This window comes from Phascolarctos cinereus, unplaced genomic scaffold, assembly GCF_003287225.1.
Source record: "Phascolarctos cinereus isolate Bilbo 61053 unplaced genomic scaffold, phaCin_HiC Scaffold_9;HRSCAF=440, whole genome shotgun sequence".
Classification (NCBI taxonomy): domain Eukaryota; kingdom Metazoa; phylum Chordata; class Mammalia; order Diprotodontia; family Phascolarctidae; genus Phascolarctos; species Phascolarctos cinereus.
In genome coordinates, this window is record NW_027556402.1 from 190,794,232 (window position 1) to 190,807,801 (window position 13,570).

The 13,570-nt window shown below is 45.0% G+C and overlaps 1 protein-coding gene across 9 annotated transcripts in view; it reads left to right on the forward strand.

Moving 5' to 3' along the window:
* MAN2B2 (mannosidase alpha class 2B member 2) overlaps window positions 1-13,570 on the forward strand; it is an 81,280-nt gene that overhangs the window by 38,699 nt on the left and 29,011 nt on the right. For 8 of the 9 annotated variants that reach the window (XR_013484166.1, XM_078148814.1, XM_020992094.2 and 5 more), the window contains 4 exons: window positions 2,075-2,273; window positions 7,634-7,824; window positions 10,988-11,174; window positions 13,247-13,377. Coding sequence is in view for 8 of the 9 variants with exons in the window: in XM_078148814.1 (XP_078004940.1) it covers window positions 2,075-2,273; window positions 7,634-7,824; window positions 10,988-11,174; window positions 13,247-13,377 (708 nt within the window). In the remaining variant the exon portion in view is untranslated. The remainder of the gene's footprint in view (window positions 1-2,074; window positions 2,274-7,633; window positions 7,825-10,987; window positions 11,175-13,246; window positions 13,378-13,570) is intronic. The other variant, XM_078148816.1, reaches the window with a different exon arrangement.

Sequence of the window (13,570 nt, forward strand, 5' to 3'; positions counted from 1 at the left end):
TCTAACATTCTGTGTTCTAACCTTACTTCCAGCTCTTAACATTCAGTGTTCTAATGTCCCTGCTGGCTCTAATGCTCTAAAGCCCCCTCCAGTTCCACCGCTCTGTGTTTTTGTTCTGAAATACCTTCTAGATCTGACGTTTTGTGTTTTCTGTTCTAAGGTCACTTCCAACTCTAATATTCTGTCTGCTATTTCTTAGCTCCCCTTCAGCTCTAAAATCCTGCATTTTGTGTTTTAAAGTTCCCTGTATCTCTAATAATCTGTTACCTAAAAAGAGTTAAGGAAAAGGAGAAAAAAGTCCCCTATAGGAATACATTAGCGGAATGCTTGATTAACAAACACTGCCATCTCGGCCCTAAAGGGTCACTCCAGCCATTCACTTTCAGCAGCCTGCTTCCCCTGTCACTTTGTTGTCATCGTTTCAAAGGGCGTGAATACTAACACCTCGCCCTTAGGAGATGGTACTTTGTGGGTTACAAAGTGCTTTCACATATTAATCTCATTCAGGCTTCACAACAACCTGGTAAAGCAGGTGTTATTATCCCCATTTTGCCATGAAGGACATTGAGGTCCAGGGAAGGGGAAGAATCTGCCCAGGGGGTGCACAGCTGATTAGGAGCAGCACCAGAATTAGAATCCAGGTCATCAGACTCCTTAAATCCAGAGATCTTTCCACTCTAATGCATCACTTCTTTAACGTCATCAGCAGTGTCATTCGTGCTACACCATGGGCTTGTGGGAAATGGTGGCCAGCTGTAATTGGGTGCACTTGACTTACCATCCAGCCCTAAACATGGTGTCTCAGGGTCACCTCTAGATGTTGTGGGCTCCACACAAGACAAGCAGATCACCCCATGTTTTTGTGTACTGTACATTCCAACCAAAATGACCTTCTGGATGTTCAGAGAACTTACCGTTCCATTACCTCGTGTCCTTCTACCGTGTCTATGCTGCCTCATTGCCATCTCTTAGAATCCTTAGCCTCCTTCAAGGGCTCAGCTTAGATGCTGCCTCTTACAGGAGGAGAAAGTCTTTCCTGACTCTTCTCTCCCCCCTCCCCAAGTTGTTAGGGCTTTCTCATCTGTGTACATGTGTTTCAGGCCAAGGCAAAAGCATTTATAATAATGACTGATATTTATGTGGTCCTTTAATAAGAACAAAGTTATACACACACATTATCTTATTTGAACTTCACAGCTCTGAGAGGTAGGTGGTATTGGTAATATCCCTGTTTTACAGGTGAGAAAGCTGAAGCTCATGGGGGTTAAGGGATTGGTCCAATAATTGTTGAAGGTAGGATTTGAACCCAGGTCTTCCCTACTGCCAAGTCCAGCACTCTGTGTTCACCACTGCCCCACACAATAATCTTTGCCTTCAAGGAGCAGTTAACAGAGCTGTTTTGTTTTGTCTTTATCTATCCATTACCTGGTACAATGATTTATACATTGTACATGTTTGTTAAATAGTTGTTGGATAAATTAATAATTAATTAATAAAAGCTAAAAAGATGGAGAACTAATTCCATGTCATCTCTTATTCTTGTTCTTGGGCAAGTTAAATCTACCCTCCCAGTTTGGTTTCATAAATTCACAGATTACTGGAGCTTGGATGAACTCTAGAACAGAAAACCCAGAATATTCGAGCTGGCGCAAACCTTAAATTATTTTATTTAACCCTCTTATTTTATAGAAGGGGAGGTTGAGGCCCAGAGAGGAGAAGGTCTAAGGTCATAGGATTAGTTAATAACCAAGGAAAGCCTAGGACCCAGATTGCTCATCTCCCAGACCTGGGCCTTTCTGCTACATTTGGACACCTGGTTCATTTAGATTGTGCTTCCAATTTGGACTGAGATCATGACCACCTTGCAGTAGATTTGAGGGTCTCACAATTGTCTGTAGAGATAATGATGCCATCACAAATAGACCTTTCATAGATCTTCACAACCCTTAGGGAGAGGTGTGCCGTTGGACAGATGAGATGGAGAGGTAAGTGTGTTACCAGGCTGCAGCTCTGGTGAGAGCCCAGGTCCCTTTGCTCCTGGTGCCATGTTATCCTCTTTGTTTGTGAATTGCAGGGTTGTGACAAGCAGTTCTTTAACTCATCTGTCCAGTTTGCCAACATGGATCCATTGCTAGCCTATATTAATAACCACTCTGAGGAGTTTGGGGTCACTGTGGAATATGCTACCGTAGGTGATTACTTCCATGCCATTCATGATCGAGATGTCACCTGGAGCATACGGAACCAGCAGGATTTTCTTCCATATTCAACAGGTACTTACACTGCCTGCTTTTCCTCTCACTTTGGGTTACCATAGAAATACTTGGGGTTTGGATGTGTCTTACAAGTGACTTTTATTCAAGCTACTCAGACTTTACCAGAGGCCTCACTGTTTTCAGGTTTCAAACAAGCAAAACCAATCAACACATTCAAAAAAGTATAATTAAGTAAGCCTTCATCAATTGACTGCTATGTGGAGGACCCTGGGGACAGAAGGGGAAAAAACAGCAGTGTCCCACCCTCAAGATACTTCCCCTATGACATTTATAATGAAGACAAAAAATTCAGATCTATGATTAAATTCTAATTTTTTTTCTCTCAGAGAACATTCAGAATATTCCAAAAGAGACCTTGGAACAGACAATAAATCACCAGGGCAGAGAAGGACCTTGGGGATCACACAGTCAGAATCGCTGTTCTGAGCTGTAAAGGCCTGAAGGGGCCACCCATGCCTACACAGTAATCTGTTCTACATCATATCTGACAAACACTCATCATCCAGCCTTTGCTTGAAGGCCTCCAATGACGGAGGAATTACTGCATCCCAAGGCAGCCCTTTCCATTTTTGGACAGCTTTCATTGTTAAAAAGTTCTTCCTTAGATCAAGCCTAAATTTGCCTTTCTGCAATTTCTACTCATTGTTCCTCTGGGGCCAATCCCCTCCTTCATGTGACGGTCTTTTGTGACCTTGAGGATGTTTATCATGTCCCCACTAAATTTTGCCTTCTCTAGGCTAAATATCCCAAGTCCTTGAACCCTGTCCTTAGCCAGCATGGACTCAAGGCCTTTCACCAGCCTGGTTGCCCTTCTGTGGAGTCCCTCCAGCTTATTGATATCCTTCCCAGAAGCTCCATCCCTGCCCCCTCCTCATTCTAGATGGGAAAACCAAGGGCAGAAAAGGGAAGTGACTTGGCACAGGTTCTGGAGCTGAAGTAGTGACAGCGCTGGGTTTAGAACTCAGCTCTCTTTTTCCTTAGTCTAATGTTCCTGGGACCCCATTGGGTTGCTGCGTAATTGAACAAAAGAAGTCCAGCATTTGCTGTCCCTCTTCTCTTTTGGAGAGAGACTCAGTGGAAGTACCACCTTCTGCCAGCAACCTTTCCTGGTCCCTTCTTCTCACCTGATATCTTCTCATCTCAAGTTGCCTGGTGTTTACTTTGTGTATAGCTTACATATCCTTTAACATGAACATGGTGGCTTCTCCCATAGACTGGAAGCTCCCTGAGGGCAGGAACTGTGTCACATTTGCCTTTGGTTTCCCCAGTAACTAGCACAGTGACTAATAACATAGTAGGCACTTAATAAATGCTATATTACTTGATTGTTTCTGGGAGCCCCACTCGCAGATTTTAGTTGCTTATGAGGGAAACTCATAACAGGCTAATTTCCTAAAATTTTTCTTGATATCTTTTGTTTTTAAATCACTTTCATTTACAAATAAATGCCTCTCTCCAGCAAGCCATCCTTCATAACAGGTTTTTTCCAAGCAAATAAGCAAAATCAACCAGCACATCAACGGAGGCTGATGATATATGAAATATTCTACACCATAATCAGTCCCCTGCCTCTGCAAAGAATGGATGGAAGTGCATTTTCTCAGATGTTGGATTTGGTCAAGCTCAGGCATTATAATTCTATAGCCTCAACTGAGGCTAATTTACAAGAGGACTGAAATGGTCCAGCTTCGAGACAATTGCTTGAAAAGGGGTTGCACTTTCAGCAGCCCTGCTGACAGGTGAATGAGACTTCAAGAAAAAAGGAATCTCACCCATTCTGATCTTTTCTGAAAGTTAAAGAAGCTTAGACAGTAAGCCCTAATTCTGAAATGCTAATCAGAGGTACTGTGTTCCCCACTGCTCATGGTAGCTGCCCAAGTGGAGGTGAGAGGTGCCTTCCCGACACTGGCCCATTGAACCACCATGCCAAGAGGTACCTGAAAGTGCCTCTCACCTGCCTCCCTGAAGCCACTAGAGGTCACACACACACCTTGGCATGTCCCAGACTTCAAGAGCAGCACAGGGTGAGTGACTGACTAGTGGTTCACTCTCAGAGGGCTCACCAGAAAGGATTGCCCTCCTGCTTCCCCACTTAAAGTTGTGATGGCAGAGTTCAAGTGGCACAGATCGACTATAGCTCTGGGGTGGATTGCTTTCTTTTTGCCTCCCTGACATATAGTGGAGCTGGAACAGCTCTTCCCAGAAACCAAGAGACTTTGGCTTTGGCCCCATCTCTGTCACTGGCTGTATAATAAGTCATCTCCTTTGTCTAGTCCTCAGTTTCCTTCTCTGTCAGAAGAGTTTATGAGACGAAGTAAGTGCTGATGTCCCTCTTCTGGGGGACATCGTCGACATCCTGAGCCCTATTCTCTTCTAGACTGCTGGGTCCCTTTCTGGCTCTTGCATTCTTTGTTCTGTGTTCTTTACTAAGATTTCTTACATCTCTGACATTCTCTGCTGTCCTGAAGTCCCTCTTGGCAGTAAGATTGTATAGCTCTCTTAATCACAATTTACTGTCTGTTTGGTAAAACCATCCCTGTCCCTCACCAAATCCCTACAGCCTTTTGCCTTTTTCCAGAATCAGCTTTGTTCAGGCTGCTGCCTCTGCTGGGAATGACTTACTTTGCCCTGCCTGCCTCTTGTAATCTTTCCCGTCTGTGAAAACCCTGCTCAAATGCTGCCTGCTATTGGAAGCCTTCCATGAATGCCCCCCACGGAAAGTGCCCTTTTCTAAAATGGAACTATTTCATACAGTGCCTACTCACAGGTCGCTTGTGAGGGTCAAACGAGATAATTTTCACAAACCACTTTGCCAGTTTTAAAGCGCTGTATAAATGTCAGTAATTATTGTTTATGTTGTTGTTAGTGTTATTATTCTTGCCGGTGATTCTTGTCTCATTTCCCCTACTGTTTTAAGCACCTTAAGAACAGGGACCATGTTTTTTTGTGCCCTGGTATATCATGCATAGTAAGTATTCAATAAAGGCTTATTGATTTCATCTATTCAGAGAGCCGAAAGAAAGCATGTTGATTCATCGAACCCCCTTTAATTTACACAAGAGGAAACTGAGGCCCAAATTGGTTGTGACAGAGTTGGTGCTAGGACCCCAGTGTTCCTGACCCTCAGAACAATGCCCTGGAAGAGTGCAAGTCACTTAACTGCCGTTTGCCTCAGTTTCCCTCAACTGTAAAATGGGGATAATAATAGCACCTACTTTTGTGAAAAATCAAATGAGATAATAATTATAAAAGTACTTAGCATATTACCTGGCACATAGGAAGCACTATTGAAATGCTTATTCTGTTCCTTTCCCTCCCTTTTCCTTCTGTGATGTCACAACTTAGGTTAAGAATTTTAATAAGAATCTCTTGGCAAAAAATGAATTACCAAGTTGGGTCCTTATGATGATAGCAATAATAATTACGGCTGATTTTTAATAGTGCCTTAGGTTTGCAGGGCACTTTACATATGTTACCTCTTTTGATCCTCACAACAACCCTCAGAAGTAGGTGTCGTTGTTTTCCCTATTTCCCAGGTGTGTAAAGAATCCCTGGAAGGTTGACTTGCCCCAGGGTCACACAGCTGGCAAGTCTCTTAGTCTAGATTAAAATTCAGGTCTTCCTGACATTTTTCTAGCTGTATTACAGAGGAAGCTCACTGAGCCACAGTTTTCTCATCTGTAAAATGGGCATGAAAGTACATGCATTACCTACTATTATTGTGTTGCTTAATAAACGTTGTTGAGTTATTTTTCAGTCATGTTCAAGTCTTTGTGACCCTATTTGGGGTTTTCTTGGCAAAGATACTGGAGTGGTTTGCCATTTCCTTCTCCAGCTCATTTTACAGATGAGGAAGCTGAGGCAAACAGGATTAAGTGACTTACCCAGGGTCGCACAGCTAGGAAGTGTCTGAGGCTGGATTTGACTCCAGGCCCTGCGCTCTAGACACTGTGGCACTGGCTAGCTGCGTTAGTAAACATTAATGTGCTATTAAAAAACAACAACAGCAAAAAAAACATGAGCTGGCCCTGTGGGCTGCTGTAGACTCACAGAATCATAGACTTGGAGCAGGAAGAAACCCCCACAATCCAACTCCTTTATTTTACAGATAAGGAGTCTGAGAACCAGAGAGGTGAAGTGACTTTCCCAGAGTTCCACAGCTAGAGAGAGTAGAAGTAGGACCTGAATGCAGGTCGTCTGGGCTCCAAGTTCAGTGCTCTGTCTGTGACTCCATGTTACTTCTGAAAGTGGCCATGGAAGAATCACAGAATTGGAGAGTTAGAAGGGGCCTTGTTGGCCGTTTCATCCAGTCCGCACGCCAAAGGGATCCTGACTGTAGTGCACCTGGCAGGTGGTCATTCAGCCTCTGCTGGAAGACCTCCAGGGAGGGGGAGCCCCTCACCTCTCTGAGAAGCCCATTACCTTTGGACAGCTCCATTGTTGGGGGGTTTCCCTGACCTTGAGCTTAGCTTTGCTTCTTCACAACTTACACCCATTCCTTCTGTTCTCTGGGGTCACAGGTAATAAGTGTGGTGCTGACTCTTTGGGTGCTTACAGATGGTCTTTTCTAAGCCAATCACGCCCAGTTTCTTCGATCCTTATAGTCATGGACTCCTGGCCTTCCTCCATCCTGGTGATTTTCCTTTGGACGCTCTAACTTATCTCTGTCCTTCTTAAACCGTGGCAGCTCCTAGAGAGCTTGCGTCCTGCGCCATGACGGCGAACACCCCTGGCTGCTGCCTGGTTACTGCAGTGCCAGGTATCAGGGGTTTGGAGCACCACTAGGCCAGGAGAAGGAAGTGAGCCTCAGGGATGTCCTGTGCAGCTTTGGGGACCAGCTCCCTCCATCACTGGCCCCCAGTACAGTTAGCAGTTCTTTGACCTGGTCTGGTGTTTGGGAGTATCGTGGTGGAAACTGCTGGCCAGGGGAGGTTGTAAATGCTGAGATCTACCATTATTTGGGGACGAGAAAGTGTGGTGTGGAGGGAGCAGTTGGTCACAGGCAGGGGAGAGATGGAGGAAGGTTCGGAGGTGTGGGTTCGTGTTTCAGCTTGGGTCCTTCCTCTTTAGGCTGTCGCTGTGGTGTGTGGGGGCCTTGGGCTCTCATTAAGGTGGGGCAGGAGAACAAGTCACAGGTGTATGTCTGGGTCCAGCTTCCCATCTGGTGCTTCTCTAGAGCCCATTCCCAGGATGGGGCATCAGGTTGCGAAGTCAGCTGCAGTCTGCCCATTAGAGCATAGTTTCTGGCTTGAGTCAGTCGACTTGGGCACCCAGGTCCCAGGGCCATGCATCAGTAGCGGTGTTAGAGGCCATCCTTGCTTTTAGTACTGGACTGTTTCTCTAACATTCCTTCGTAGAGCCGTTTCAAACCTGGACTGGATTTTATACCTCTCGTAGCTCACTGAAAGGGATCGCCCGGAGAGCAAGCTCCTGTCTTTATGCTGGAGAGTCCATGTTCGCCCAGTATGTTCTGAAGAACCCCCGAGGGCCTCTGTCTAAACCTGAGTCCTTGGAGCAGCTGCAGAAGCTTCGCTGGGCTGTTTCAGAGGTAAAACGACATCTTCAGATACGCCTGACATTCACCAGAGGGACCTTTTCTTCCTTCTTCAGCTGATCACTGGTAGCCTTCTCCTCTCTTCAGCCAAGGGTGGGAGTCCTGATAGTGTCATCCACAGCACCGCTAACAAGCATCATCATAACAACAGTCTTCACCCGAGGCTCCTTCTAGTGTCTTATCTTGGTGTCAGGGTGACCCTGGCTTCTCAAAGACTGTGCCGGCAGCAAGTTCTGCCAGGCTGGAGAAGCTTGGAGTACAAGCCCAGGGATAAACAGCACGTCTGTCATCAGAAGACAACCTCAGTAAGTGCAGAGGCTCACGCGCGAGTTGGCTGTTGGAGATGACTGTTTTGTCCACAGAGTGTAGTGAAGACATTTGCTGCACCCAGGAAATTACAACCTTTTTGAAGTGTTGAAGACCCACTCCTAGGAACACAAATTTAGAGCTGGCATAGACCTTAGAGCTCACTAGTCCAAACCCCTGATTTTAGAGATGAGGAAACCAAGGACCAGGAAAGTGAGGTCTTCTGCCCAAGGTCTCATAGACAGTAAGTGGCAGAGCCAGAATTTGAATTTGGGTCCTCTGATGCGGCATCCTGCCCTCTGTCCCCTACATCACCTTTCAGGGATCTGGGATGTCACAGGTGTGGGTCTTCCTTCCCCCAGTAATAAAAATTGTAGCCGATACACTTTTAGCACTTCAAGGTTTACAAAACCCTCTCTGTGCTGTCTTTCATTTGAGTCTCCTAGCAGCCCTCTGAGGCAGGAGGCAGATGGAATTATTATCCACATTTGATGGATGGTGAAACTGAGGGAGGTTAAATGACTTGCCCATAGTCACACAGCTTTTATATGTCAGGGAATTTGAATCCAGATTTTCCAGCCCCAAACCTGCCACACTGCTACTGAACATCAAGCCGTCTTCTATGCCCTCTGCTACCTTAGTACGATGTGGTTTAATGAGTTGCTGTAGCCAAAACAATTTCTCATCGAGTGGCCAACTTGGAGAAATATTAGCAGTACAGAGTAGATGATAGCTCTTTCCCTGCCTGAAGGTAGGGTGTCAGGGTGGGCAGGATGATCTCTGAAGCTCCCGAGCTGAGTAGTAGAGTAATGGCCAATAATGGCCTAATTTGTTCCGCTTCCAGATATTTGAACAGATGGTTTTGAGGCAGAGTAGCTTCCCAAACCACAACTCCAAATTCTCCCCTGGTTTCATGTTTAGTGGCTGTTTCACAGTACCTTTGGTGTGTGTGTGTATGGATAATTAAGATTCTAAATCAGGATTCTTAACTCCCCCCCGCTTTTTTTTTTTATGTCATGAGTACTTTTAGCACTCTGGTGAGGCCTGTGGACCTCTGCACAGAGGAATATTTATTTAAATACATTTAAATAAAAATATTTTAAATACAGAGGTAACCAATTATATTGAAATACAGTTCACAAACCACTGCAAAATTAAGTTAATGGATTCCGCCATCCCCAGGGGATCGCCATATTAGTAACGGACTTAGTAGGGACACCTAATCAGCTTTCAGCTCAGAACTCCCAGCTCCACTAACCTCAAGCTCCCCAGCGGCAGAGGTAACAGGCATGATCTACTGTGCCTTCTCCCTAAGAGATAGCTGCATGATATTGTTCAGATACATCAGAGTGAATGTCCAAGGGCACCTCAGTTGTGGTTACTATCTAGAGGAATTGCCCTGTCTTGGATGATATAGATAAGAATTTCCCAACTACCAATCCACACCAAATATTTATTGACCTTTGAAACTTTATTTCCAATACTCCTTACTTCTTAAAACCTATCAACCCAAGAAGCAGCATGGTACATGGTGTAGAGGGCTGACCTCAGAGTCAAGACAGCCTGAATTTAAGTGCTGACTCACACATATTGGCCAAGGGACCCTTGGTGAGTCTCTAAACCTCCCAGTGTCCCAAGCAAACTTCAGATTACAAAGCAGCTGCCAGTGTGTGTTGGTAAAGGGAGTCCCCTACAGCAATAAAATCATAGGTTCTGGATTGAAAAACAAAGCCTTAAAAACTGGCTCCATCTCTGTACATTGTTTCCCCCTTGTAAATCCTCTCCTGTTCTTCCTACATCCTTCTCCCTTGCACCTGGCTTCTATCCACCAAGGGCAGAATGGTCAGCAGTAAAGAAGCAGTAAAGGACTTCGGCCCGGTGGTCTATCCACTGCACCACCTAGCTGCCCCTAAGCACCTACTTTGTAGCAGAACAGTGTCTTTGAGCTCCTCGAGGCACTCCCAGTCAAATGGGGGAAAATATCAGAGCCAAGTTCTAGTCTTGGGCAGGCTGTTTCTCCTCTCAGACCTTCCTTCAGTTTCCTTCTCTGTGAAATGAGGTTGGTAGCATTTGTGCTACCTTTCTTATCTGGGTTAGTGTAAGACTCAGATGCTTTAGTTGATATAGAACATTTTATAACCACCAAATTCTGCTGATGAGATTACTACTGCTGGGGGAAATAGAATAGTCTGCATCCCTGTGTAGGAGAGCTAAGTACTTCTGCTCTCTGGGCCTCAGTTTCCTTCTTTGGAAAGGGAAGAAGTTGAAGTTAATGGTCTCTAAGGACCCTCTAAGCCTTAACATTATTGATTCCTGACTTTAAAATTGAGCTTTTTTTTTTCCCTAGGAGCAATGGGGTTGGGGCTGGGGAGTACCATGTTTAGCTTTTCTTTTTTTAATAAAAAATTTGAAAACAGGAGAATATTTTACTTTAGGAAAAGAATTAACCAGCTTTGTTTCAGTTGGTGAGCTCCCTTTGCTGAATTTAAATTCTATTTCACATCATATAGGATATCTTGGAATTTTAGAGCTGGGAGAAGACTAAAATATAGAATGTTTGAGCTTCTTGTGGCCTGGGATACCATTCCCCTCTTCTGACATTTGAGGAGATTGAGTGACTTTCTCAAAGTCACAAAACGAGTTTGGTCAAGTCAGGACCAGAGCCCAGGTTTGCTTACTTACCTCATGCCACAGCTGTCAATAGTATTAAAATGAAGTTGTAGGTCACTTTTCAGAAACACCTACAATGCACAAAGCAAGCATGCCAGCATTTAATATTTGCTAGTCCAGGAAAAATTGGCTCCTGTGTTTACTTAAATCCATCTTTTGTAACTGTGTATTTTTTTTAAAGGTTCAGCATCATGATGGCATAACAGGAACAGAGTCCCCCAAGGTGCGAGATATGTATGTGGACAACCTAATGGAAGGAATGTTGGCCGTAAAGAAGCTAATGGCGTCCATCATCCTTGACGTGTTCTGGGCAGAGAAGAAAGAAGAGCTCCAAGCTGGTGTGTCTGATAGAGATTCAGGCAAACAAGGTGTCTGTTAGAGAGCCATCCCACTCAAGAGACCACAGGATTATGGGGGAGGGGGAATAAACTGAGCAGTGTGAGGTGGTGGGTGTGAAACCAGAAGACTAGGGTGTGAGGTCCATCTCTACCCTGGGGGGTTATTTCACTTTTTAGAGCTTCATTTTCCTTGCCTATAAAATGGGGATAAATAATACCTGCCTTGCTTACATGGTGTAGAGGAAAGAACTCTGGATTTGGAGTCAGAAGACTTGGGTTCAAATCCCACTTGTGCACTTTATCACTTCTGTGACCTTGGACAGGTAGCTTTCCCTCTCTGGGCCACTATTTATTCATCTCAGTCAACAAGTCACACCAACCAGAAAGCTGTTGCATTAATCCGGTTGAGATGAAGAGGATGGGTGAAGTGTGAGATATTAAAGAGGTAAAACTGGCAAGGCCTGGCAGTCACTGGTATGTGGTATAAGAGTGAGGAATCAAAGATGACGCCAAGGTGGCAGTCTTGGGTGACTAGAAGGATGGTGGTTTCCTCAGCAGAAATAGAGAGGTCTGGAGGAGGCATAGGTGTTGGGGGGGGAAAGGGGAGTTCTGTTTTGGATACATTGAGTTTGAAATGCTTGAAGGACATCCAGATCAAAAAGTCTAATAGGCAGTTGGTATTACAGGCCAGGAGCTTATGGCAGAGACTAGGCTGTAGGTATAGATCTGGGAACCATTGCATGGAGGTAAATAATTAAATCCATGGAAGCCGATGAGGTCACTAAGCTAGAGTGGATACAGAGACAAAGAAAGTGTTGCCAAGAAAAGCCTTTCGGTAGACCCACACTAGAGGATTTGCTGTGGTGATCTAGCAGAGGAGACTGGGAAATATCAGTCGGATGGGTAAGAGGAGACTCAGGGAAGCCGTGTCCCAGTATCCCAGGGCGGAAGAGTATCCAAGAGAAGGCACTCATTGATAGCATCAAAGGCTGCAGAGAAGTCGAGAAGGACGAAGGTTGAAAGAAGCCCTTCAGGTTTGTCAATTAAAAGAGTATTGATAACTTGCTGGAGAGCAGTTTCAGTCGAGCGATGGAATCAGAAAGCAACAAGTCACAACTGAAGTGATAGCTTTTCTCCAGTGTAACTGAGAAAGGGAGGAGAAATACGAGGCTGTGGCAAAATGAAGGGATGGGGCTATATGACCTCTAAAACTCTACTTCCTTCTAGCGATAGGAACTAAGTAAGTAGGTCTGCAGGAAGAAGTGTTAGACTTGTCTGTGTAGCCCTTGCCCGTCTGCTTCTACGTTTGATGCATGCAGCAAACTCTGTGACCTTGCCAGGGGAGAGAGTATTCTCTGTAGTTCATGTTTGAGGAAACTGAGGCTGAGACATATGAATCTGATTGCCCAAGCTCCCACAGCTAGTAAGCGGCAGACACAGGCTTCCAAGCTGGTCTTAGAATTCCACACCCAGTGTTATTTTCATTAGATAGCTGGGGCTGGGGCTGGGGCATCTAAATATTACAGCAACTAAAATGCCGCAAGCAGAGGCCCAGAGGTGGGAATGAGCATGAAGAAGGAAGGATGATATTGTTGCTTTAAACAAAGCTCACCGAGTACTTTAAATCCACATGTATATGTATCTCTATATACACATATATGGTATACTGTATAATAATAATAATAGGTTTGTAAAGTACGTTACACATGTTCTCTCATGTACCTTGTGAGGGAGGTACTGTTATTATCCCCATTTTACAACTGAGGAAACTAAGCCTGAGAGAGATTAAACTGCCTGTTGAAGGTCAGGGTCTGAGGGAGTATTGGAACACAGGTCTTCTATGTTCCCAAGTCTAGCAGTCTGTACTTCACCACCTCGTGACCTCGGTGTATATGTGTGTGCTACATACGTACGTTGTACAATAGAGTTATACACATTATGCCAACATGTATACATATGTATGTCTGTAAGCGTTTTGCCTCTGTTACTTTACACAGATGGCAGGCCTATGTAAGCTTCAAATTCTGCTTCTCGTTGGGGTGGCTTTGCTGTTGTTTTGGCTGTCAGTAAGTGATGCATTTGATTTTGTCTTTTCTGGAAAGGTTCTGAGGTGGGACCGTGTGCTGTTGTCTACAACCCCCTGGCTTGGACCGTCACCACCTTTGTTACTGTTACCGTCCATTCTCCAGGCGTCATGGTCCTAGATGAATCTGGACATCCTGTGCCTGCCCAGGTATGGTTTTTCATGCTCTCACCTCCATGCTGTGTTTTGCCTTAAGCTCGCTGCCCGCAATGTTGAAGAAGACCTGGGGTCCTAGGTCATGGACCATAGGATTCAGAGCTGAGACCGCCACCCACACTGCCCATACTGAACAAAGGACCCCCTAGCCAACCTGTAAAATGCATGGTACAAGTGGAATTATTCC